The sequence below is a fragment of the Papio anubis genome, chromosome 5, assembly GCF_008728515.1.
Source record: "Papio anubis isolate 15944 chromosome 5, Panubis1.0, whole genome shotgun sequence".
Lineage (NCBI taxonomy): Eukaryota > Metazoa > Chordata > Mammalia > Primates > Cercopithecidae > Papio > Papio anubis.
Window position 1 is genome coordinate 71,994,385 of NC_044980.1, and position 27,352 is coordinate 72,021,736.

Here is a 27,352-nt window from a genome sequence, read left to right on the forward strand (position 1 = left end):
AGACTTTGAAAAGTGTTACTCTAATGCCACGAGGCAGGCAGGCTCCCCACAGTCCAAGACAGATTGTCTAGGGCTCTCAGCCAGCTAGGATGAATTAAGGCAGAATAAACATGATGTCAGAATTCCACTGAAGTTTCACTTGAGAAATTAAGGAGAAAAACCTCTTTCCCTAATGAAATAAAGTTATCTAATGATACGTAATTTCTCTTACAGCCAAAACCAACGTTATTGCAGTTCAAACCAGTCCTTGTATAAAAATGAGATAAATAAACATAAAATATTAATAAAGATGCTAGCATTTCAAACCTCTGACCCCCAGGCTCTGAAGGCTTTCTCCAGGCGTAAGGCATTCATGGCATAGGTTCCAAAATTGTCGATTTCCTCCTCCTGGCCTGCATTCATGATAGCGTCATACAGCGCCACAGAATCTTCTCTTCTGTGGTAGAGCTCCCAACCCAGCTCACCTGAAATAAACCCACAGGTGCCGCAGCACAGCAAGAACAATGATCACTAGATCTAATGTGCATTAGCTAGAACACATAAAAGCAGGAGAAATTCCACTTAAGCAACATAGGCATTGTCAGTCTCTAAAAAGACCAGCTCACAAAAAGTTACAAGACCCCACTGCAAAGAAACCCACCATATCACAGATGCATTCGTGCTGATCCTGACCCCCATGTAGGTGGTGGTATGCAGGACACCTCTTGTCATGACACAGAAAGACTGTAATGCAGGAATTATTCTCCACCCTGGACCCCAGCTTTCTAATGAGGCTTGACTGTTTTCCGGGACAATGACGTTAGGTGAATAGTTAGCATGGCACAGTTTATCAAGGCAACGAGTTCAAGGTTTAAACCAACCCCTTGCCCAAAAATCATAAGCTTAAAAATATAGTTAATTAAGAATTATTCAAGTTATCCTCATAGTGAGAAAGCCATACTCTTGGACTTCTCCCCCTCCCACTTCTTCCCTAGTCATTTCATCCACCAGTAGAGCTGTGGGCAAAAATCAAAAGAAATGAAATTTAACCCAAAAAATCCTGCTTATTATTCTTGTTCTTGTTTCATTTTTGTCTTATTTTGTTGTTGTTGTTGAGACAGGGTCTCACTATGTTGCCCAGGCTGGTCCTGAACTCCTGGGACAATCAATCAATCCTCCCACTATGGCCTCCCAAAGTGCTGGGATTACAGGTATGAGCCACTGCATCCAGCCCTGCTCATTTTTTATTCTAGAATTTGCCAAGATTGGGTGGAAGAAGGGCAGGGAAAAGGTATAGCAGCAGCCCAGGGAAGAGCCATGGTCTTCAATCTGTGTTCTCATTTCCCAAGGTGGAAGGCTCATGGTAAGGTGTTTTTATGGGATACCACAGAATAGGAGCAACATATAATTGAATGAATGCTTGGGCATGCAGTACTCCTGTGAGAGACAAGGAGTTCTAGAAAAACTTAGAAGGGAGCCCAGAGCACCACTGAGGAACTGAAGAGCATTCATTCATCTCAGTATCAAATACCTACCATGTGCAAGGTTAGGTGCTAGATGAAGACTTCTCAGTGAACTTACAGTCTGGAACAAAAGACGGATTGTTGGCAATGCTCTAGGAGAGGTACCTGATACCTTCAAAATGGTCTCTATGGGAGATTCTAGCTCCAGGAGACCATCTTGAATGTTTGCAGATAGAGTTGGCTGGCCTGACTATTTCAGCCAATCCTCTTCCCACTTTTTTTTTTTTTTTTTTTTTGAGATGGAGTTTCACTCTTGTTGCCCAGGCTGGAGTGCAGTGGCACCATCTTGGTTCATACAACCTCCACCTCCTGAGTTCAAGCAATTCTCCTGCCTCAGCCTCCAGAGTAGCTGGGATTACAGGCATGCACCACCACGCCCGGCTAATTTTGTGTGTTTTTAGTAGAGACGGGGTTTCCCCATGTTGGTCAGGCTGGTCTTGAACTCCTGACTGCAGGTGATCCGCCCGCCTCAGCCTCCCAAAGTGCTGCAATTACAGGTGTGAGCCACAGCACCCAGCCCCCACTTTTTTATCTGTCCTTCCAGATGGTAGGCAGCTATGGGACTGGAGCAACAACTAGAAATCTGTGGAACCACTTTCAAGATGAGGAGTGAATAGACAGACTTGACATAAGAGCTGGGCAGAACAAAAACCTTCCTCCAAAGTCGCATGGACAAACGTGAGTGTGAGTGTGCACATGTGTACACGCCCACACATTTCTGGTGACATGACCTTTTAATTTTAAAATTTAAATTGACCTTTTAAATTTCAGAGACTTACTCCAGGTTATTTTCCAATCTTACCAGTATAAGATATCCTAATAGCAGTGACAGGAATGTTGGAAACCTTTAAGGACTTGGTTTGAAGAAACTTGAAAACGTCATCACTGAGATCTTCAGAGGTCAGTTTCTGAAGGACCTTTCTTGCCTGTGGCCCAGCAACTCCAAGGACTCCAAGCTCATCGGTTATGTTTTTAATTTCAACATCATATCCACCTTTGACTGCTTCTTCTTCAATCCATCTGTGTTTCAGTCATGAACATGGTGTTAAATATTGCTTGAATAATGTACCTTGGTAACAAATTATTTCTCTGAAGACATGCTTTGTGTCTAGAGTTATCAGAAAGTCCCCAGAGTGTCATTTCATGAAATCACACTGATGTTTAAAGTTGAGGAAACTGAGCCCCTGAGATGTTAAGTTATTCTCTTTAAATCACCCACTTATAAATTTGGGGGGTAATTTTTCACAGTACAGAAGGATCTTTCAATTTAATGAGCTCTGCTGCACAATTCTTTTAAATAGTGACACAGCCCTTTTGCATTTAAACTAATGATTCAGCCTTCAAAAATTAATTTAAACCCAAATTTTCTCTAATACCTGTACACAGGAGTATACTCATGTTGCTAAGGGATAATCATGTGCCTGCCACAGGACACGTAATTGCTCTGACAATCACAAGGAAAAGACAGAAACTCTAGTTTCAATTTCTATGGCTTGATGAGTTATTGGGACCCAGCTATAGGGCTGGTTTCTAATTTATTGAGCAGTCCTTGAGCTGTCTAAGTATATCACAAAATGTTCATCTGGATTTACACAAAGCTAAGCTATTAAAATGGCCCCAGTACTTCTTGGATTGGAGCATATAATTTGCATCACTTTACAACTAAGGCGAGAATCTGTCAGAGTAAGACATTTATTAAACAATAATATTCCAAATGTTTTCGGAATATTAGACTAAAGACTTTATAGTAGAATAAAGACTCATGTAAACATTGGACTTGGCAGGTCAGCAACTTAGATCTAGCTGTGGGCCAGAAAGCACAAAGCATCACAAAGGACAAAGATAATTTAGGAAGGCAGCTTATAGAAGTGGACCAAATGTGGACATCAGAATCAAAAAGCTCGGGTGACTAAGTTCCCTTAATCCAAACCTCGGTTTCCTTATCTGACCATGGGAATCATATAAACCTTGCAATATATTAAGAGAATTTATTAAGGTAATGTCTAAAAAAGGTTCTGGCACATTGATGATGCCTAATAAATGGAATTAATATTATTAGAACCAGTAACCTATGGATGAATTACCTTTGGGAGGGGCAGAGGCCCTCACTTCTAATATTTTTGTATAAAAAACATAAAGTTTATTTGAAACCATTACGTTTAAGAAGAAATAAAGTTGTACTTTCGAGTACTGGTAAAAAGAAAAACTCAATGTAAGATTGAGTCAATATATAATGTGTACAAAATTTTCTTACTAGGTGTGCACTTACCTAAGATCATGAAGTTCTGATCCAGAGCCAGTAATTAAAAGAAACTCCCCAGGAGATTGGTGAGAAACAGTCAACTCAGCATACACTCGACCTTTGGGTGTTAACATGTGACTTATATTTGTAAAACCCACCTACATAAAAAAATTTTAAATTACCTTAGGATGAACTAAAAATCGCATACATCCTTTTAACACCTATTTAAATAACAACATGGGTGTTAAGAATGAAAACTATCTGACTCTTACCATTCGTATCAATTGTATGAATTATCTGTAAACCTAAGCCCAACAGTAACTTGAAGTTCTCCATTTAAACAATCATTTAAAATTCTTTGTCATTTAAAAGTTATTCTTCATTTAATTGCAGAATTCAATTTTAAGTTACCATCAAAACAATTAAGCAAAGTCATAAGGTCCTTGGATGAGAATTCACTCAACAAAAATTTAAATTTGAAAATTAGCTTGTAGGCCAGGTGTGGTGGCTCATGCCTGTAATCCCAGCACTTTGGGAGGCTGAGGTGGGTGGATCACCTGAGGTCAGGAGTTCAAGACCAGCCTGGCCAACATATAGTGAAACCCTGTCTCTACTAAAAAAATACAAAAATTAACTGGGCCTGGTGGTGCATGCCTGTAGTCCCAGCTACTTGGGAAGCTGAGGCAGGAGAATCGCTTGAACCTGGGAGGAGGAGGTTACAGGGAGCCAAGATCACACCACTGCATTCCAGCCTGGGTGACAGAGCAAGACTCTGTCTCTCAAAAAGAAAGAAAATTAGCTTGTATACTTTTGGTCAGTTGAAGAGTTCTAGTGTTCTTCCAGAAATCATTAGGTGAACTAAAATAACACGTGGGTTTGGTCGGGGGGCGGGGGAAATGAGAGGATGAAGAATTAAATAGGTCAGAATCCTGGACCTTGTATCTCTACAAGGCTATTTACCTTTGGAATGACATTTGCAAAGAGATGGTCCAGTAGTCTAATGGAATCTTGGCCTTTGATATTAAACTTGCCAAATGGTGATAGGTCAGTTACCCCTACTCTTTGCATAACCTGTTTATACTCTGAGCCCACAGGCTCAAACCAGTTTGTGCGACGAAAACTTGGCCTGAAACACAACATTTAGTGTCATAAAACAACTGCCATTCATTTTTCAAAAATTACAGAATAGGATATTTTAATAAGCCCTACTCATCTAGAAAATCCTATGGGCAGCGGGGAGTGGGACTCTGGGAGGCGGGACCATGCAACCTGAAATTCTGTTCTGCAAATCATTCATGTATGTTGGAATCTAATCTTTTAAAGTTACTCATTTATCCCTTTGACCCATTTCACAGTGAGTAAAGTGCTGATTAACTGGAAAATAAGATACAATTCATGGGCTCTCAGATCTGGAAGAGAGTTTAGAAGTCAACCAGTCTGATGGTTTTCAATCCTAGATGCATATTAGAATCATCTGGAGAGCTTTTTAAAATGGGCCTAATTATATCAGTGTCTGGGTTGGGGGGCGGGGTGGAGCTATCTGGTTCAGTGCTTCTCAAACATTAATGGGAATACAAATCACTTGCACTTTAAAAGTCCACATTCTGAAGCAGCAGGTATGGTGTGGGACCCCACAGTCTGCATTCTCCCACGCTCCCAGGAGATGCCTATGCTGTTGGTCCACACCTGGGGTACATAAGGACCTGGTCCCAAATCTTCATTTTTCAGAGAAAAGGCACAAAATGATTTCCAAGGCCTTTGCATTAGTTAATGACAGAGCCAGAACTGGAACAAAGGTCTCTTGACTCATTACTAAAGTTCCTTTCTGCTTTACGAAGTGGACTTCTAATGTGGTATTTTAACTTCAGAGCAGGATGCCATGTCTGTAACATGAATTTTCAGTAGTTTAATTATTAAATGGTAGAAGAAACTTAGGCCAGATCCAATCAGCGGTAAGCAAAGAGTAGAAGTGATATATTAGAGTCATTTAGGAAAAACCAAATCAGTATTTGGCCACTAGATAATCTAGATTGGCTGCCTATAGAGCCCAAATTCATTCATCAACAGTGGGTTCTCTGCTATACTTTGTACCAATTAGATCTAGTCTTAAAATAGCAAAACCTATTGTAAAAAGCAAAATGACGGCTCAAAAATAAGGATAACATAACTTCCAAATTTGCACCTTGTTTTCCCTTGGTCTGTGGATTCTCTTGAGAAAAAAATATATAATCGCTATTAATCCAAAGTACAACAATGGCAGGTAGCACTTTACCAGAACTCAGAGAACTGTTTTAGTGGCATACTTCATGTTTTTGCTTAACCTGGAATGCTATGCAAGTGATCTTTTCCCCTAATTTATCAACTGTGCATATAATTTGCATGGCTCAGTGCACACATTCTAGAATGCAGTTGCTTTGAGCGATTTCAGGATGAACAGAAAATCCCAAACCACATTTTGTGGTTATACACAATGTGATTCCATGAAGCTTCCTAAAATACAGCAAACCTTTAGGAGCCAACTGAAGCCATGTGGGAATTTGGAGGGGGGTTGGAAGGTTCCTCTGAGCTTCTGGTAAATGCCAAGAGGCTTCGCCAAGGCTGGCTATAGGACGCGCAGGGCCACATAAGTCCTAGATGTGGGCCAGTGTCCCATGGGCTAGACTAATGCCACCACTGCCAGAGAGTAATTTTTGTAGGACAAGGCTCAGTGCTCCTTGGAACAGGGTGGAGAAATGGAGCGTAAGGGGGAATCAGCACTTTTTGCTGTCCCATTATTTCATCCCTCAGTCAGAACCACAGGCAGGTAAAGTCCTTCTCCCACCTGTATTGAGTGTCCTGGCCCAGTTTGTAGAACCAGTGTGGCTGCTCCCAGCCAGCATGGAACCCCATGGAACACTTAGACTCCAGCCTTTGGTAGAGCCCACTGACTCGTTGAGTGGGTCTCCCAGCAAACCGTTCTTCTTTAGGGTAACCAACTGAAAAAGGAAAATTGGTACTATAAATCACATATAGCCAAAACAAGATACTTTGATGGGATTCCAAGTATGGAAATACAGTACTTAAAATCCAGATGCATAAACATACATACATACATACATATATACATACATATGAATGATTTATGCAGAAAACAGAGCTGTCATTTACATGACTCATCAAAGAGTAAAGTAAAAATATATTTAAAATTTAAAACCAGCGAGGCATTCCACATGTTAAATATATACATCCATATACATTCCTTGTTATGTTTTAGGGGCACAATGCATTTTGGAGTCCCTAACTACCGCCATCCCAGTGAATAGAATAAAGACCATCTAAAGTCAGAGATGCTACAATTCAATTCTGTCAACACTTTGTAGACAACAGTACATTTGTACCTTACCAATATTGTTGAATCCATATGATTCTCTTGCTTTGGCCTCAGTGTACTGGGTGGTTGTCCATTTGCCATAGCGATTTGGATCCAATTCTATCAGATCAAAAGGAGGTTCTCCATGCAGGATCCAGTCACTGAGATATTTCCCTACCCCACCAGCGTGGATTATGCCATATCTTTCAAATACAGGGATAGAAAACCCATTACTAACACATGTAGTTTTCAAATGAAACATGCTCAAAATATTTTACAGGGCTTCAAAGTTGGACTGTTCTGCACTAATCAGAACACACAAGTAACATAATCTCTACGGAACAATTTTTTCCTTAAAAGTGACATGTTTAGGCATCCAAATTAAATGTGCCTGACTTGATAGCTAGTTTATTTACAGTTTCAAGAGATGTACACCTGCAAAATAGCTCCTTGTTGGGCAGGGCACAGTAGCTCACACCTATAATCCCAGCACTTTGGAAGGATCATTTGAGACTAGGAGTTTGAGACCAGCCTGGCCAACGAAGTGAGAACTCATCTCTACAAAAAAATTAAAAAATTATCTGGGCATGGTGGCACAAGACTGTGGTTCCAGGTACACGGGTGGCTGAGGCAGGAGGATAACTTGAGCCTAGGAGGTAGATGCTGCAGTGAGCCATGTTCACACCACTGCACTCCAGCCTGGGTAATGAAGTGAGACCCTCTCTCAAAAAACAAAACAAAACAAAACAAAAAATCCAACAACAACAAACAAAATAGCTCTTTATGGGGAAAAGGCTCGATGATCCTTGACTAGTAACTAATAAGAATTTTGCTTTAGGAAAACTAAGGGTTGAAGCCAGGATGCAAACGGGCACGTGTCTGGTATTCTAACAGCCCTCCTGAGGTATGATTATCCTGACTGGTAGGAAACACGGTGGGAGAAACGTGTGTACTGTGGTGTCCCATCCACCTCTTCTCAGACTCAAGTTAGTTCTGACCTCCTTAGACAATGATCTCTGTGCAAGGAACTTGAGCCATTGTCTTAGAAACATTCAAGCAAAGAGGCCCTCACCTGAGGACTTGTAGAAAGAGGTAGAAAGGAACACTGTCTCTTGTATTTTGCAACTAATAGGCCACTTGATGGGGAAGATGGGCTTGTTTTCTATTTTCCTAAGATGATACTTTAAAATCAAGAGCATGATGTAGAAAATAAAGGGGTTTTGACATCAGAAAAGGGATCGGTTTTACATTGGCCATGTATAGTTCTACCCACTCACTCTTGTTTAATGAAGGCCTCTACTGTGGGTTCATCTGTGGTTTAAGTCAGGAGCTTTCAAGGAACTGAATGAGCAGAGAGTCAAGGGGAGAGAACCAAGAAAAGGGGATACACAAGGAGACATCAAGACACAGAAATGCTAGTATCCCAAACAACAACAACTTAGCCAGAACCACAGCTTCTAAGAGCATGGGAGGAACTTTAGCAAACACTGAAAATGTTAACTTTTCCCACAACAAGACACCTGTTTTGCTTTCATAAAAATGAGTGCCTACATTTTATAGAAGACTTCCTCAAAGAGAATTAAAAAAACAGCAATTTACATTCCTTTGGGCAGTTTAATAGACATGAGGCATCCAAATTATCCACAAACAACCTCTCTAAATTTTAAGAAAGCAAGAAAAATTAATAAATATATGCTTAAAATGTTTACTAAAGTTAGCACATTCACTTAACCAGGCTCAATGCCCATATAGAACAGGTACCATTTTTGAGAGCTATATTGTTGACAAGACTTGAAGGCTTATGAAGTTCTACGAACACTGAGTGCCTCCCATTTACCAGGCAGAGTTTCCATCTAACACGTAGAAGCTGATTTACGCTTTAGCAAGTCTGTTTTAAGGAGAAAGATAAGCCCCCCACACAGAGGCTAAATAAAGTAACACAGCAGTAAAGAGTAGATGCAGGATACAAATTCACTTATCTGACCCTGGAGCACATGCTCCTTGTTATTGGACTTTTCTGCCTTCAGTGGTTCTCAATCTTTGTTGAGCCAGGACACACACTCAGAAACAGCACTGTCTGTATTTTTGACAGACTCCTAGGGCAGAGCCAGGGGTGCTTTGATTTTCTATGGCCTGGCTGCTATACCATCATGTTCTTTCCCTTTCAACCATGCACATGAGCAAACAAATGGGCAGAGTGCTGTTATTTGGGTGGGAGTAGGGTGGAGGGGAATCCTGAATCAAATCTAATTTATTTCTAAAAAGTAAATGTTTTACAAACAAGTTATCCAACCATTAACAAGCTTTACGTAAAATTCCATACAATTGAGTACTATGAACTACACATGGCCAATGTAAAACCGATCCCTTTTCTGATGTCAAAACCCCTTTATTTTCCACATCATGTTCTTGATTTTAAAGTATCATCTTAGGAAGATAGAAAACATCCCTGGAGAATCCCAGGCTCAGTAGCTAGAAGTATAAAAGCATGGGGAAAAGATCTGGGTATGATTCTTATTCTGCCACTGTTAGCTGGGTGACCTTGGGCAAGTTATGTAACCACCCTGCGCTTCATTCTTCCGTGCACACTTTCTTTATGGTGCTGGTGGAGAATTAATTGCCAAGGCATTTAAAAGCACTTAGTACACTGCAAGGCACATAGTGGGCAAGGAATACATGGTGGCTATTGGGCCCTTGTATGACCAGTTGAAAGGATTTTAATAAGGAAGTAAGGTGTGAAGTGAAAGTAGAAGGGAACTTAAAGAGGAGAGGACAGTTAGGTTCTTCTTCTGTCTCTAGCATTAATCTGCAGAATTCCAGATTCTTCTCCATGGCCCTAGGCTGCTATGCTTTTTGAGTGTTTGTATCTGCTTTTTATAACTCTGTTAAATGACTGGATGTTGCATCTTATAGCACTCTCCCCTCTTTAACTTTGCTGTTTATAATCTGTTCTAACCCAAGAAAATCAAATTCAATTAAATACAATTCATAAGACATTTTTTGGGCACTGTGTTAGTCACCTAGAAGCAGAAAAACTTGTTGGAATTGTGAGTAAACAAATGTCCAAAGTAAAATAGCTCTGGCTGAGGATATTCTGTGAGTAAGGTAAATGGGCACTGGCACATATGTAAGCAGTTTGCAAACACCTACTTCCCTGAACTGGCTGTACCAAGAATTACAGATAATACTACAATAAAATACAGATTCCTGGGCCCCCTCTCCAGACCACTAAATCAGAATCTATAGGAGTAGTATCTGGAAATCTGTTGGTTTGTTTGTTTTGATTCAACACATCTTTCATGGCGCTATAGACTGAGTGTTTGTATCCTCCCATAATGCATCTGTTGAAGCCCTAATCCCCAATGTAACGGTATTTAGAGATGGGGCCTTTGGGAAGTACTTAGGGTTAAATGAGGTCATGAGGGTGGGGCCCTCATGATAGGATTAGTGTCCTTCTATGAAGAGACACCAGAGAGCTTCCTCTCTCTCCACACACACACCCACCCACCAAGCAAAAGCCACATGAGCACATAGCCAGAAGGTGGCCATCTGCAAGCCAGGAAGAGAGCCCTCACCGGAACTCTGCCATGATAGCAGAGTCCCTGATCTCAGACCTCCAGCCTCTGGAACATGAGGTCCCAGACCTCCAGCCTCTGGAACTGTGAGAAAGTAAATTTCTGTTGTTTAAATCACCCAGTCTCTGGTACTTTGTTATGGCAGCCCAAGCAGACTAAGCCACATGGGTTCTAGTGACAAATAATAGGAATTTCACAGATGAGAGGTATAGGAGATAAAAAACATTCATGTGACTAACCACATGGTCAAGACTCTGCTTTTTAACATGTTCCTCAGATTATTCTGCTCCTCACCCAGGTATAGGAACCATTGGCCTCCAGAACCATGGAATGAGTGTACTGATGTAAGCCAGGAGGGGCAGCTAATGGGGGTATTCCATTATATTACATAAGAAATCTCTTAGAAAGCTCAACTTTAGGTAAGGGGAAGGCTTTTTTTGTTTAGACCAAACCTGTCAAAGACAGGGAAGCACTTTGCCCACCCCCACTCCCACCTGTTATCTTCTCCACCCACCTCCCAGTATCCATGACCTGAGAAAATTAGCCAGAGCAATAGGGGGGGAGTCTGACATCAGTCACATGCAAACAGATATGATTTCTAGGTTATAAGTAACTTGTTCTAGAGGAAGCAATTTTCTACTTTCCTTAGCAATTAGTTAATAGGTGTTCCATATGAGATCAGTGATTCTATCTGCTCAGAACATGCCTTACAGTCAATGATCTTCAATTTCTATTATTTAATACTAAAATTCAATTGGAATATCAAAGAGAATAAAATACTTAGGAATAAATTTAACAAAAGACGTGCAAAACTTTTACTCTGAAAACTACAAAACATTGTTTAAAGAAATTTTAAAAGACCTAAGTAAATGGAAAGACATTTCATGTTCATGGATCAGAATACTTAACATTGTTCAGATCTCAATAGTCCCCAAATTGATCTACAGATTCAATGCAATCTCTATCAAAATCTCAGCTGGCTTCTTTGCATAAATTGACAAACTGGTCCTAAAATTTATGGGACTTCCAGCCAAAACAATCTTGAAAAAGAACAAAGTTGGAGGATTCACACTTCCTGATTTCAGAAATTACTACAAAGCTAGTAACTTCTAGTAACAGTAATTAAGAGAGGGTCAGCTGGGTGTGGTGGCTGATGCCTGAAATCCCAGCACTTTGCGGGGCCGAGGTGGGTGGATCACTTGAGGTCAGGAGTTTGAGACCAGCCTGGCCAGCATGGCAAAACCCCATCTCTACTAAAAATACAAAAATTAGCCATGTATGGTAGTACGTGCTTGTAATCCCAGCTATTTGGGAGGCTGAACCAGGAGAATTGCTTGAATCTGGGAGGTAGAGGTTGCAGTGAGACAAGATTGTGCCATTACCTGGGCAGCAGAGCGAGACTCCGTCTCAAAAATAAATAAATAAATAAATAAATAAATAAATAAATAAATAAAAGACAGTGTAGTAGTCACATAAGAATAGACACAGATGAAGGAGCAGGATTGAGAATCTAGAAATCAACCCATACATCTATGGTCAATTTATTCTTTATACAGATGCTGTGGTATAATAAAAATTAAATATTTGGTCTTTGTCCCCAGTTCCTGACACAGGGTTCATAAAACATTTGAGATTTACTCTTTTTTTAATGTTAATGAGATAGGTCTTGTGGAGAGAGGACAGCAGCCCTAGGTAGCTTCAGGTTGGGGGCTGGTTGCGAGAAAACCACGTGATTAGAGATTTAGAACTTTCAGTCTCACTCCGTACTCCAACCTCCAGGGAGTGCAGAAGGGATATTGAGTTCAGTCACCAATAATAGTTTAATCAATCATGCCTACATAATGAAACCGCCATAAAGACCTAGACATGGGTTCAGAGAGCTTCTGGGTTGGTGAACACAGTGATGGGCTAGGAAGGCGCCTGGAAAGGGCCTGGGGGCACTGCACCACCCACCTCTAACCCCTCACATTTTGCTCTATGTATCTCTTCCGTTTGGCTACTCCTGAGCTGTATCCTTTATAATAAAAGAGTAAACATAAGTATTTTCCTGAGTTCTGTGATTGGTTCCAGAAAAGTATCAAATCTGAGGAGAGGGTTGTGGGAACACCCAGTTGGTCAGAAGTATGGGTGTCTCCCACGACTTGAGACTGGTGTCTGAAGTGAGAGTGGTCTTGTGGAACAGATCCTGTAACCTGTGGGGTCTATGTTAATTCCAGGAGTTGGTGTCAGAATTGAATGGAATTGTTGGACACCCAGTTAGTACTGGAGAATTGGAGAATTGGTTGTTGGTGTTGGAAAGTACCGCACGTTTGGTATGAGAAAAGGAATCAGAAAAAAGACATTACAGATGCCAGCATAATTCAATGAGGACAGAATAGTCTTTTCAATGAATAGTTCTGGGACAACTGGCTATACATATGAAAAGACTGAAGTTGGACACCTACCTCATGTCATATACAAGAATTAACTCAAAACTGATCACAGACCTAAATGCAAAAGCTAAAACTATAAAACTCTTAGAAGAAAACATAGGTTTAAATCTTCACGAACTTGGATTAGACAATGGTTACTTGTATATGACACCAAAAGTACATGTGAACCAAGAAAAAATACGTATTCTAGACTTCATCAAAATTAAAAACTTCTGTATTTCATTGGACACCATCAAGAAAGTAAAAAAACAACCCACAGAATGGGAGAAAAGTTCTGCAAATCATGTACCTGATAAGGTTCTTGTATCTAGAATATATAAAGAACTTCCACAACGAAACAATAAAAAGACAAATTAACCAATTATGAAAATGGCAAAGGATATGAATAGACATTTCTCCAAAGAAGATATATGAGTAATGTGCAGGAGAAGCACTCCTACTTCCACATGCCTGCATATGGACTCTATAAGTGATTATATAAGCCCTCAATTACATTATAACTCCCCATCCCAAATCTCCATCTGACTTTCTCCCTCTGGATGTCCCATGTACCTAAATTAACACTTCAAGCTCAACCCATCAAAAATGGAACTCATTATTTTCTTGGCTCTCTCTCCATGGCTCTAACATATAGACGGTGGTCAAGTTAGAAAAGTTGCCATCATTTGCCATTTTTCCCTTTCCCTTCAATATCTTATGGAATGATCACCAAATCTAGATAATTTTATCTCCCATCTCTCAGTCTTCACTGCTGCTACCTTAGTGGAGACCCCAGCCTCTCTACTGGATCAGCAGAGCTGTGCCTCAGGCAGCCTTCCAGCTCTGGTCAGACCTCACTGCCTTGTTGTCAGCTGTGTTCCAATGCCTAGCCCTAGGCCTGGCACAGAGCTAGCAGTTATTAAATATTAGTTGAATAAATGGCCAAATAAAATGGGGAAGAAAAATAGAATATTAGAAGCTGTGATATGATAGTTGAGTGGGCTTGACATCAACATTCACCAAATTAATGGAACAAATATCAGAAATGAAACATCAAAGAGGCAATGGAGTCATAAATGGAAAGAAACCTGAGGAATTATAAAGAAACAAATCATGTTGGACAAACATGAATTATGGTGAAAAATGCAGCAGATATATTATACATTTGATATTTTGAATTATCTTTGTCACATTGTGTTATGAAAACATCCTTGTAAAACTGAAGCAAATTGACTATCTGAAGATACACAGCATAAAATGAGATACAATTAATGGAAATGGCAGGAAATATGCAAAGAGAAAGCTCCAGGAGGCCGGGCATGGTGGCTCATGCCTGTAATCCCAGCACTTTGGGAGGCTGAGGCAGGCAGATCGCCTGAGGTCAGGAGTTCGAGACCAGCCTGGGCAACATGGTGAAACCCTGTCTTTACTAAAAAAATGCAAAAAGTTAGCAGGCGTGATGCCGGATGCCTGTAATCCCAGCTACTGAGGAGGCTGAGGCAGGAGAATTGCTTGAACCTGGGAAGCAGAAGTCGCAGTGAGCCAAGATCACACCACTGTACTCCAACCTGGACAATGAGAGAAAAACTCCATCTCAAAAAAAAAAGAGAAAGCTCCAGGAAATCATTGCCCTTCTGTGTTCCAGGAAATAATTGCCCTTCTTTAAAACATATACAAGTGATTGAACCAGTAGTTTTTATTCATTGTATGAATCCTTGGTCATGAAAGGGAAAAAGCTCTCTGGGTCTCTCTCTGTTTCTCTCTCTCAGCCTCCCACATTTCCCTTTTGCATCCTGAGAATATGGAACTAGATTTAGCTAAAATAAGTGATTCTACAATAAATGTTGAATTACATGAAGATACTTACCCAAAGCCTATAGCCACCCAGTAGTTTCTGACTCCCTGATGGGGCCCCACCATAGGCAGAATGTCAGGAGAATACGTGATAGGACCATTGACGACATTGATGATGTCAGCCTTTTTCAAGACAGGAACCATTTCCATGGCAGCTTCAATGTGTTCCATGATTCGATCTAGATCAGACTCAAAGAGTTCCTTTCCAAAACCTAAAAAGATTTGCCCTTTGTGGTCAGGATGCCATAGCTGAGCTGACAAGTCCTGTAAAGTGATTTAAGCCTCTGATGTGGCCTACCTTTAAAAATGGCCTGTTGGGAAAGTACTGCCATATTTTGTTAAAGTCTAAACTTGATATTCACTATCAACAGATGAGTATCCATTTATATTACTGAAAACAATGTTATTGTTCTTGAAACAAAATCATAAAAGTTAACCTTTAATTAATAGAAAATTTAAATGTATGAATAATATAGTTTCTGATATTTAATCCAATCACAGTTTTTTTTTTTTTAAACATAATTTGGCTTGTCAAGAGAGATCATTATGCTTCAATTAACCATAAGAACTTGTTTTATCCCCTGAGATGAGGGCAAATGGGAGTTTACAGAGTCATGGTAGAATACTGGAAAAAGTGGAACACTGCTCCAGGATCTAAGATGATGGATTTTAGACCTCTTTTAACTCTCCTTTCAGCAGGGAAGGAATGGCCTGGAGGCCTCCTTCCTCCAGCCTGCCCCCACACACATCCAAGGGCTAGAGTTCTGAAAAGAGGCAGGGTCTTGAAGCGCAATCCTCCTCTTGTCCTAAAAGTCACTGTGATTACAGGCAGGGCCACAGATGAGCTTCTAAAAGAATGTCTCCACCAACACTGGTGATTTTTCCACATAGCAGCCAGCCAGCTTCTTGCCCTTCCTGGGGACTGCAGGTAGGGTCAGCCTCATGGAGGCCTGCACACCATCAGGGTCAACTAGCACACATGGGTACCCATGCTCACCAATAGCTAACAATGCAGCTCTCCCTCCAAACAGCATTATTTAATTATTTGTTCAAGATTTATTTGAAGGAGAAGCTGCCAGCATGAGGGAACAGCAGAGAGGGAGGCTTTTAGTGGTATTTCAACCCTCCCTGTGGGATTGGGAGCAATTCCGCTCAGGCCCAAATGTGCAGAGCCCACTCAGCACAACCAAAGCCCTGAAACCAGCTGGCCTAACTTCTGTGAAAGGCAGTTTAGTGATCATTTGCTATTATTTGGGCCTATGCTTTGAGGAGTAGAATGGAGGGATTCATTTCCTATCTCAAGAAGCTTATCAAAGTATAATTTTAGGAAGTACCATTTCCTACATTTCTTTATATTCCCTGTAATATTTCAGTCCCCAGTGATTTTTTAGCTCTTTTTACAGATTAAAACCTGAGATACCTCCTTAGATGACCCAATCTTCAATCTGGCTCTGGGGAAGTATTTCATGAAAAGCAAAAACAGACCCATCTCCCTTAAAGAACTTGAAAGAGAAACTGTAGTATCCCCTGCTTTGGCATAGAGGCACAAACCTTTTCCATATCCATTTACGTAGCATGGGAAGTACTCTGTTTACAGTACCAAAAACCCTGCTCTGTTATAGACTCTCGGGTTTTCATTCTTAGTAGGATAGATATCTGGCCTCTGATATCAGTTGTGTTTCCAGCTGTAAAAGCACAATAGCAACTATATTCAAATCTTGAAAGTAGACCAAGCTGGCAGTGGATTAAGGGAAAAAATGGGGAGGCAGGAGGTTGTGTGGGCAGGTAAAAATGTATCTGGAACCTTTCAAAGCAACTAGAAATGTTTCTTCAGCTTCTCTAATATCAGCTACATCTTTCTTTCCCCCGACTCCCTGCTGTGATTTTTCAAAGGGATATGAGAACAGAGCCCACCTCAAACCCATCACCTCCAATGTCCCAGGTATCTGAATTAGTCTAGAATTATGCTGTTGTCTTATTCTACAGCCATCCCCCAGTCATGGAGAGGATGAACCATTTGTGTCTGACCAGCACACACTTTCATTTGCTAAACCCACCTGGAGGAACTCCATTGGTGACCCAGGAGTCCTGAACTTTCATTTTCTCCTGACTTTCATATGGACCAAACAAAAGCCCATCCCTTTCCTGTCGGAGATAGTATGATCCTTCCAGGTCACGGAGCACAGGGAGTTCTCGTTTCAAAGCTTTCACTTCAGGTATAGTCGATGTAACAACATATTGATGTTGAACCGGAATGAGAGGATGTTCTAGTCCAATCATTTTACCTACTTCACGAGCCCAAAATCCTTAAACAAAAAAATCATTTAAAAGTGTCAGCACATATATAAATACACAACTGACACTCACATAACAATTTATATTAGAATAAAATGTTTAAAAGGCTTAAGTACTCATGGCAAAGTCTAATAAATGTCATAACCATCTTTAAACTTTTTGTCATTGCAAAACTGAATGGGGAAAGAGAAGACAATACTTTGCATTGCCCAGAGATTCGAAGATATCTGTGATCTAGGGGAACTCCATTCCTGAAAATGTTGTTACCCACAAGCAAAGGTAGGCAGGAAAAAAATTAAAAAAAATTTATTTGAAAGAAAAAACAAACAACCCAAATATACAACATGTACAAATGTCAATAAGAAGCACTGTTACAGACTGCCCCTATTTGTGGACAGGGACAGTCAGGAAAAGGAAGAGGCCCCCGTGTTGCTGTGACCAACCTAATACATAATGATATACTTAAGAAAGCCCTACAAGCCAACTCTTCTATCCTCTAAGCCCTATTCTCCCCAAATTGTTGATGCCTAAAATTCCAAAAATACAAGATTGTTCTGTTAAGTTAAAATTTGAAAATAGTGCATACTTTGGGAGAGAAAGCACATTAAGTTTTATCTGTTGTTTTAAAAGTTTAGTTTCAATAAGTTTGTAAGATCCTTTATTGTAAAGGCACAAAAGCACCAGAAGTCAAAACTAGGTAGAAAGAGAAGCCACAAGAAAGGGGAGATTGGTCTCATAAGTAGGCGGGGAGTTCCCTAGACAAATGTTTCCCACTTCACTGTTAGCACAAAGATTGTCTTATTTGTGGAGGTGAATGTTACTTTTTTCATTTGTAAAAGATAGAACTGGATAATCTGTGGCTGAAAGGACCCTGGATTATTTCCCATGCTGACCCTTCAGTACACAGATGTAGGAGCTAAAGGCTAGTAGGGTAAGACATGCCCAAGGCCACACTGGACATCCTGTAATCATCACATCTTATTGGTTTTTCTTGCTGCAGACTTTATTTTTAAAATCCAAGGCACCTTCACTGTATAAAGGGATTTTATAATCTAAAATAATAAAAATGCTTATTATTTGGCAAGGATATGGTGTTGACTGACCATCATTAGATGATCTGGGGGCAGGGAGTTCTATTTGCTTGTTTGTTTCATAATAATTTTGAGTGATCATTGAAATGATTACACGATCCTATTTATTTCTTTAGGGGTTGCACAATAAGTTTTTAACCATTACTGTCTCTGCTGTTTTTCTGAATCTAATAAGGAGTCCTGAAGTCTCTATCATTATGAGGTTCCAAGCTAGACAGAGAATCATCAATTATGAATCAGTCTGGGAACCTAGATTATGTACGTATGTGTGTAAGTTTATTTCCTTGTAACCATCTAAACCGTTCCTTTGCATTCTATTGTTTTGTTTGTTGCAATGGCTAAGTTGGTCACACTTGTATAATAAATCCAGAAATGGGTACCCATTTGCAAGCCAGAAATCTAACTGTGGGCATTGGAGCTATTTGCCAGTGTTGTTTTGTTTTGTTTTTTGAGACAGAGTCCCGCTCTGTTGTACAGGCTGGAGTGAAGTGGCACGATCTTGGCTTACTACAACCTCTGCCTCCTGAGTTCAAGCCATTCTCCTGCCTCAGCCTCCTGAGTAACTGGGATTACAGGCCTCCGCCACCATGCCTGACTAATTTTTGTATTTTTAGTAGAGATGGGATTTCACCATTTTGACCAGGCTGATCTCGAACTCCTGACCTCAGGTAATCCACTGCCTCCGGCTCCCAAAGTGCTGGGATCATAGGTGTGAGCCACCACACCTGGCCTGTTTTGTTTTGTTTTTGAGACATGGTCTCACTGTGTCGCCCAGGCTGCAATGGAGGGCAGTGGTGCAACCATAACTCACTGCAGCCTCGACCTCCCAGGCTCAGGTGATCCTCTCATCTCAGCCTCCTGAGTAGATGGGACTATAGGCACATATCACCACGCCTGGCTAATTTTGTATCTTTTATGGAGACAGGGTTTTGCCATGTTGCCCAGGCTGGTCTTGAACTCCTGGGCTCAAGCAATCTGCCCAACTCAGTCTCCCCAAGTACAGGCGTGTTGGTCTTTTAGTAATTTTGAGACTTAATTTACTCTTGCTAGTAGGAAGATGTGAATTACCAATGTCTGGACTGTGTACGAAAATATAGCAAAGCCACATATTCTAGTTATATACACTAGAACAATTTTTGAATATACAAAAATCAAAATATTTAGCCTAGCAATTCAAACTGCTACAATATCCTCACTATATTTGTTTCAATTAAAAACATAAATTGAAAAAAATAAATTCTGTCCTATTCAAACATATTTATGAATTTCTGAGTCCAATTGCTTGCTTATTAATGCACTTCATCATTAATATAAACTGGAAATGTGTGCAGAAGTATCATATCACTATATTACTTCAAATCCCATAGCAAGCTGTTTTACCCATAGACATCTATGGGGCTGGTGTCTTTAGCATTCTTTTTCCATATGTCAATCAAATTAACCTAAATCTAGCTAGAGTTACACTTCAACTCCTGCCTGATCACCCACCCACTAAGTCCAAGGGAAGAGAGACAGGTGTGGAAGATTCATTCTAAAATCTACCATTATCACCTGAAAAACAACTGAAGAGAAGAGTCAATTAAAAATGACTACTGGAAATGGCTTCCAGTTTTTAAAAATGCAATGATTAATAAAAATGAGGTTAAAATGCAGGCTGAAGGTTCACGGACAAGTTTACACCTACTAGATGGTTTATATGATGACAATGACGGCCTCATGCTTTGATGCAGAGTATCACACACAATTAAGCAAGTCTTTTTGGCTGAACACTGAGCTTCATGTGAGCACAACCCAATCACATTTCCGATTTGCCGTGTTAGGAAAACTCTTAAGTAAATTTTACAAAGTTATCTCAGATTTAATGAGTCAACTGGAAATGAGGTCAAGAGAAACATTCAACACCACGTGGAGAAAAAGCCTGCATCATAATAACTAGTACCCCGCCGCGTCCCTGAGCTGCACCTGAGGGAAAGGGTAGAGTGAAGCCAATTTGGAAAGCTTCAGTAACTAAAGGCAAGTTAGATTACTGCCCATCAAGAGGTCGGAAGCATCAGAAACTTCCCCAGTTCTGCTAACTCAGAATACAGTCATTATATTCTCTCTCCTATAGAAACACCTACACAATAGTGTTTCTTTAAAGATTTTCTTGCAGATCATCTGGTACAGACAGTATAGTACCTGGAGTAGTTATTTAGAATGCAGCTTCTGAGAACCTACCCAGACCACCTGAATTAGAATCTTTTTGAAGCTTGGGAACCTTCCCGAGGTGATTCTTACGCACACTAGCTTGATAACCAAGCTCTTTGGGAAGTCAACTTACCAGCAGAATCAGTGCTGGATTCTGCACCCACTCTGCTAGTAAATTGGAAAAGAAAGCAGTTGAGCAGTCTTAAATCTGGTACCAAGAAGCTATCATAACCTGATGCTAGTGTCTCCCAGACTAGGGCATGGAATATGAAGGAAATAATTGCAATGATCATAATAATTACCTAATTTTTTTACTGCTTTCTACCTGGTGAGCCCTGTGCTGGGTACTTTACATTATTAGCTTATTTACTACCCATAATAACTTTTCAAGATGGGAGATATTATCCCCATTTTACACATAAGTAATTTACCCAAGTCACTCAGTTGGCAATGTGTATGTCTCTGGGCCACAGAGCACCACTGCCATGGACAATGCCAGAAACACATCAGCTGACAAATTTTTACTCTTAGACTTTTCTTTTTATGGATACCCTGCAGACCCAGCAGCCTTTACATCTTTTTCACTTTGGTTGTATTTCTAAGTCCATATCCTGGTTCCTTTAATCAGATTTCAGTGCTGGTCTGAGGGCCTTGCCCGAATTTGGGAGATACTCCGGTCACACTGAGAAACTGTGGGAAACATTCCACCAGCCACACACTCTCCACTCATTTTATTATAGCATGATGCCTACTGCAGATGGTTGCTTTTATTCATAAAATTGATCTTTGTTAGCTTCAGTTCTAGAAGGGAGCATATGCAAACTTTTGTTCCCAATTACTGAGGCTTACCCTTTGGGGGATCTTCTATGCTTTAAATAAAGATTTTTTGAAAACAGACTTACAGATAATTAAACACACACACACACAAACATACACACCCCTCCACACCTCCTGTGGACTGCTAATATGTAATCAGTTAGATTTTCTTGGTAACTTTTACCCAGTGGAAGAAAAGAGATGGAAGAGAAAAAGAAAAAAAAAAAAAAAAGATTAGGGAGCAGAGGTCTGATCTGAATGAGATAAAGAATTGAGATAAGTTACTTCCCACAAGTTTCAGCAAGGAGCTGCCTGGAGTTACTAGGAAAAGGGAGTGGAAGTGGCTAGGCAAAAAGCACAAGAACAAAGGAAAAAGGGAGACATTACCACTCCATGCAGGGCCACTCTGTCCTAATTTCAGGGACTTGTTTTCCAGGCCAGCATGAGACAGCTGTTCTCAAGGACCTCCTTTCCCTGCCCTTCTGTACCCCATCACCCCACAAGATTTCACAGCTGCAGAGAAAGCTTCATCTGGTAACTAGTGTTATGGGTTTAGGTCAGATCTCTTTGGAGATCATTTGGTCTTCCTCTTCAGTGATTCCTTATTTGTTACAATATGTGGTTTAGAAAAAAAAATGCATTACAATGACAACTCATTATGTTTGTATGTTGATCCATTTTAGGAAAACAATGGATGTGTTAAATTAAGGTCTTCTATGTTATTTCTCAAAATGTCAATCAGGAATGTATGAATGCCTAAAGTACTGTGTTGAGAAAAATGGTGGGGCTTTGTCCAAACACATCTGAAATGAGTGTAGTGATGATTAGCAATGTCTGCCACAGGTGCTGGATGTGGAAGTCTCAGTATGTTACTTTAGTATTTGCTATCATGATGAAAACAGTCAAATGTTTTTCGGGCCTGAATTCATGAGACTATAGAAAAAGTTGCAAAATTACAAAGAATCCTTGCTACTTAGAAAAAAGTCTGAATTATTTCATTGCCTTAAGTTTTCTGACAGAATTTAGACCAGAGATTCCTAAGGACATTAAGAGAGTATAGTGTCAGACTGGAGGGAAAGTGAGGCTCAAAAACAATGCAATGTTGTATTGTACCACTGCTCTTACTTTTTAGGCAAGTTATTTAATATTATTGCAAATTTCAAATTATATTAAAGAAAGCATGATATTTTATTGCTTTTCAAATAGGAGGCATGGGTAAGAGAATTCGGAAATAACTAATTTAGACTTAAATATTGAAGACATGACTTTGTCTCTAGGACCACCAAAAATGCTTTGTTAAAAGTAATATCAATTGGCTGGACACTGTGGCTCACTCCTGTAATCCCAGCACTTTTGGAGGCCGAGGCAGGTGAATCACCTGAGGACAGGAGTTTGAGACCAGCCTGGGCAACATGGTGAAACCCCGTCTCTACTAAAAATACAAAAATTAGCCGGGCATGGTGGCAGGTGCCTGTAATCCCTGCCACTCAGGAGGCTGAGACAGGAGAATCGCTTGAAACTGGGAGGTGGAGGTTGCAGTGAGCCAAGATTGCACCATTGCACTCCAGCCTGGGGCACAAGAGCAAAACTTCATCTCAAAAAATATATATATATAATACATATATGTATATCAAAAGTTACAATACAGAGAAAAGAATCATAAGGGTATGGGTTTCTGGCTTGTCCTCATGGGATATCATTTGATCAGATATATAATAAAGATTATTTTCATTCTCAAAGAAAATCAGTCACTGCCTCATGCTTATTTTAAGTTTTAAAGTAAACATTATAAACCATAGGAAAATATAAACTATTATCCCAGTTTAGACTGCACAAGCATTTTCACTGTAATTTATTTTGCATGTGTGACAGTTGAAAATGACTTGACATGCAATCCACCTATTCAAAAGTGTATTAACTCAAGAATCAAAAGGCCAGATCCCAGTCCTGGCTCTGACATAACGATCAGTGGCCACTTGGCCAAGTAACATGACCCTTTTGGACCTTGCCTCTGCAAATGAAAATAAGTGTGTTGTTGGATTATCCCAAATATCCCTTTTGGCTTCACTACTCTGAGTCCAAACTGTAACAGAACAACCAAAAGAGAAGATTATGAAATACGTTTAATAATGTTCTAGAAGGAAAAGGGTTTAAAAATTTTTTCAACTAGAGTCAAAAGTCATCAGAAATGGATAAGAGAGAACCCAAATGAGCAAATCTGCCCTAAAAAGCAAACTGGACACAGAAAGGATGCTTATGAACTTCAACACTAGAATTTGGTTATTCATATACAGAAACAGTGAACACAGGAAGGAAAAAGCAGCATAATTTGGAAAAACACAATCTGGAGCAAAATAAAATGCAGAATGGAGGAAATAAGCAACTTTTTATGGATAACCAAGGACAGAGTGTTAGCGCATCCACCAAGAGCAAAGTGATGGAAGGAGGGCTTTGTCACTTAGAAACAGACAAAATGTTTAATTTGGGAGCATCACAGTGCTTCATGACAACATCCATAGTATGAAACATTATGGCTAAATATCTTCTTTCTTTGGCACTTAAAAAAACAGAAATTTCAAAAAAAAGATATGCTTACCTGCAGCATTCACAATTCTATTTGCTCTCATAGACCCCTGTGGTGTTTCAACGTCCCATGTTCCATCTGACCTGGCTTTCAGAGAAGTTACTGGTGCAGGATATTTTAAAAGGGCACCATATTTCCTAGCCCCAGCAGCCAGGGCCATAGTTAGAGAATAAGGATCAATGTGACCATCTCCAGGATTATACAATCCAGCTAAAACCTAAATCAATCATAGCAGAGTCAATATACAAACAAATATATACTTATTACTCAGTAAAACATATATCCTGCTAGCAAACGTTTAGTAAAACTGGACATTAAAATTGTTTCTTGATCTGGAAAGTAACTGGGTCCCTGAAGACTTCATGAAAAAGCCACCATTCAAGTCCTGGACTGCTGAAAAGAAAGAAATAAACCTCTTTCTTGTTTACACCTTATTTTGGTTTCTGACATTTGAAGCCAAATCTAATTCCAATTGATATATCAATTATAATTTATATTTAATTGTTTAATACTGTTAATAAATTACATGTTAAATAATATATCTGGTGTCAGGAAATTTATGTTCGATTCAATAATTCAGCAATTAATTACTGAATATCTACTTTGTTTTAGGCCTTTAGGCAAGGTACTGTGGGGAGAACAAAGAAGAATGAAACTCAGATGGGATAGGTTCATAGAATGATCAGTGAAATATTAAATATAGGTCTCATCTATTCAACAAAAATTGGCTGAGCACCAAATACAAGCAAGGAGCTTTTGTCAAATGTCTTTTCTGTATCTATTGACATAATTGTGTAGTTTGTCCTTTATTCTATTAATGTGGTATTGTTCCATTCATTAATTTTTAGATGTTAAACCAACCCTGCATTCCTGGAATACATTCCATTTAGTCATACTGTATAATCTGTTTTATATGTTGCTGAATTCAGTTTGCTAGTATTTTGTTGAGGATTTTTGTATCTATGTTCAAAATGGATACCAGTCTTTCTTTTTGGGGGGATGCATTTGTCTGATTTTGTTATCAGGACAATACTGGCCTCATAGAATGAGTTGAGAGGCATTCACTTTTCTTCTATTTTGGAAGAGTTTGAGAGATTGGTATTAAGTCTTCTCTAAATATCTGGTAAAATTAACTAGTGAAGTCATCCAGGCCTGGGGTTTTCTTTGTGGGAAGTTTTTTATTACAAATTCAATCCTTTCATTTATTATGGGTCTTGTGCAAGAGACTTTCTATTTTAAGGGAATTCACATTTCTAAGGACTTCCAAATGTCACACAGGTGTTTTATAATGGATATGACCTCATTGTAGTGATCCCACATCCATTTGGTTTGGTACCCTCTCCCAGATGCAGAGAATACCCTTCACACATATTCCCATTGCTTAATGAATGCCCTTGAGAAAAATTCATGATAGTGAGGAGTTCCAGCAAAGCATTCAAGATTGACATATAAACAAATATAAGTATATCCTTACTGGTAGTGGAGGTAAAATTTCAATGCAGACAATGCAGTGCGACACCAATCTGCTATCACACTAGTATCACACACAACTACAGACAAGGGAGTGCCAGCAGCCTGTGAAGACTCGCAAAGGCAAACAACCCTAGTGCCCAGGTCAATGATATGAACCTTCAGAGATTGGAACCACTGCAGTGGTCACCAGCAGGGAAATAAGCATGTGTTTCCCCAACAGCCCCATCTGATACACTTGGGCAGTATGTATAATGCAAGGGAGTCAGAGAGCCTGGGTTCAAATCTCCACTCCAGCTCTTTCCAGTGAATGAGCTTGGGTTCACTATGTAAACTGTCTAAGCTAAAATTTCTTGTTTAACAATAATATATACCACATAACACAGATATAGATATAATTTTTTTATTTTTATTTTTTAAATTTTAGAGACAGGCTGTCACTTCATTCCCTAGGCTGGAGTACAGTAACGTAATCATAGCTCACTATAACCTCAAACTCCTAGGCTCAAGAGATCCTCTTGCCTCAGCCTCCCAAGTAGTTAGGACTACAGATGGAGTCCTACTACCCCACAGTCAGCTAATTTTGTGTGTGTGTGTAAGTTTGTAGAGACGAGGTCTCAGTATGTTGCCTAGGCTGATCTTGAACTCCTGGCCTCAAGCAATCCCCCCACCTTGGCCTTCCCACATGCTGGGATAGAAGGAGTGAGCCATGGCATCTGGCCTGCCTCATACTATTAGTGTGATGATTACATGAAATTATGCATGTAAGGACTTAGCATACTAACTGGTACATAAATATGTGCTATAGTAAGTGTCAGTCATTGTTATTATTATTCAAAAGGAATTATTACCCAGTAGGAAAAAACACTAAATTTCATGTCAAGTAGCTTATCTCAGGCAAATGTGGTATAAATCTAGATCCGTACCTGACACAGAGTCTGTAAGGAGAGTACAGCTATAAGCTAGGTGATATTTGTAAAGCAATGTACCATGGCATTTCTTAATTTGATTTTTAAAACATTTTAATACCACAGTCTTTCTAGACATTTATCATATCAGGTTATCATTCTCCCTGTGTTCTCAAACAGAAGATTTGTGTATGGAAACCCTTAGATCTGGGGAACACAATAATGGAAAGGTATTGAAAATGTTTAATCAATTGTCATAGGTGAAAAACAAGATTTATCATTACCTTTTTATATATCATTTACTGTATATAACAGCCCACCTTGTAAATTACCCAAATTCCAAAATTAATCACATGATTTTGCACATTTAAAATGTGTATACAAAGTTTTCTGTTTTTAGTTAACTTCTTAATAACTTTTTCTAATTTTTACTTAAGTCAACAAATGGTAAAAATGCCTTTAAGATAAATACCTTATTCATGTTGAGTAAAGGGAACATCTCTTGAATTTTTTCAGGTTCAATGATATACTGTTCTGTTGCATGCCAGCCAGTCCGAGTCATTTGATATTTAAATTCATCTACCCTTACAGGGGTGGTAGCAAGTCTGATACTACCTGGCTGATGGAATCCCACCACCTGTGACAATAATTCCAATAAAAACATACAAATGAGTCATTATTTGGTACTCAAACATGGTTCTGCTCCAGTATAATAAAAATGCAACTGTACAAAAAGATTTATTATAAGCAAAAGAAATAACTATTAAAATATTTGCATCTTATTAAAAGACACTTATTCAGCAATTACCATATTTACTAAGTGCCTCTTTGGTGCCAGGCACCATTCTAAGCCCCACAGATGTCAGAGTGAACAAGAAAGGTAAAGACTCTGCCTAAGTGGCATTTACACCCCACAGTTGAAGACAGACAGCTAAATGCAAAATCATAGTAGCATGGAACGAGTATTAATGTACAGAGTGAAAAAAACTGTATGAAAAAGAGAAAGACAAAAAAATTAAGGAGAGATTACGTAGAATCAAAATGTTACAATGCTTAGATTGTCTGAAT

The 27,352-nt window shown here is 39.6% G+C and overlaps 1 protein-coding gene across 3 annotated transcripts in view; it reads right to left on the reverse strand.

The window, feature by feature from the left end:
- The window catches only part of DMGDH (dimethylglycine dehydrogenase), a 120,965-nt gene that overhangs the window by 29,317 nt on the left and 64,296 nt on the right, over window positions 1-27,352 (reverse strand). For all 3 annotated transcript variants that reach the window (XM_017959687.3, XM_003899855.3, XM_009208667.4), the window contains 10 exons: window positions 26,757-26,921; window positions 23,919-24,123; window positions 16,991-17,239; window positions 14,947-15,145; window positions 7,127-7,296; window positions 6,566-6,719; window positions 4,705-4,870; window positions 3,772-3,902; window positions 2,305-2,522; window positions 307-464 (listed from right to left, as the gene is read on the reverse strand). In XM_017959687.3, the coding sequence (XP_017815176.1) occupies window positions 307-464; window positions 2,305-2,522; window positions 3,772-3,902; window positions 4,705-4,870; window positions 6,566-6,719; window positions 7,127-7,296; window positions 14,947-15,145; window positions 16,991-17,239; window positions 23,919-24,123; window positions 26,757-26,921 (1,815 nt within the window). The remainder of the gene's footprint in view (window positions 1-306; window positions 465-2,304; window positions 2,523-3,771; window positions 3,903-4,704; window positions 4,871-6,565; window positions 6,720-7,126; window positions 7,297-14,946; window positions 15,146-16,990; window positions 17,240-23,918; window positions 24,124-26,756; window positions 26,922-27,352) is intronic.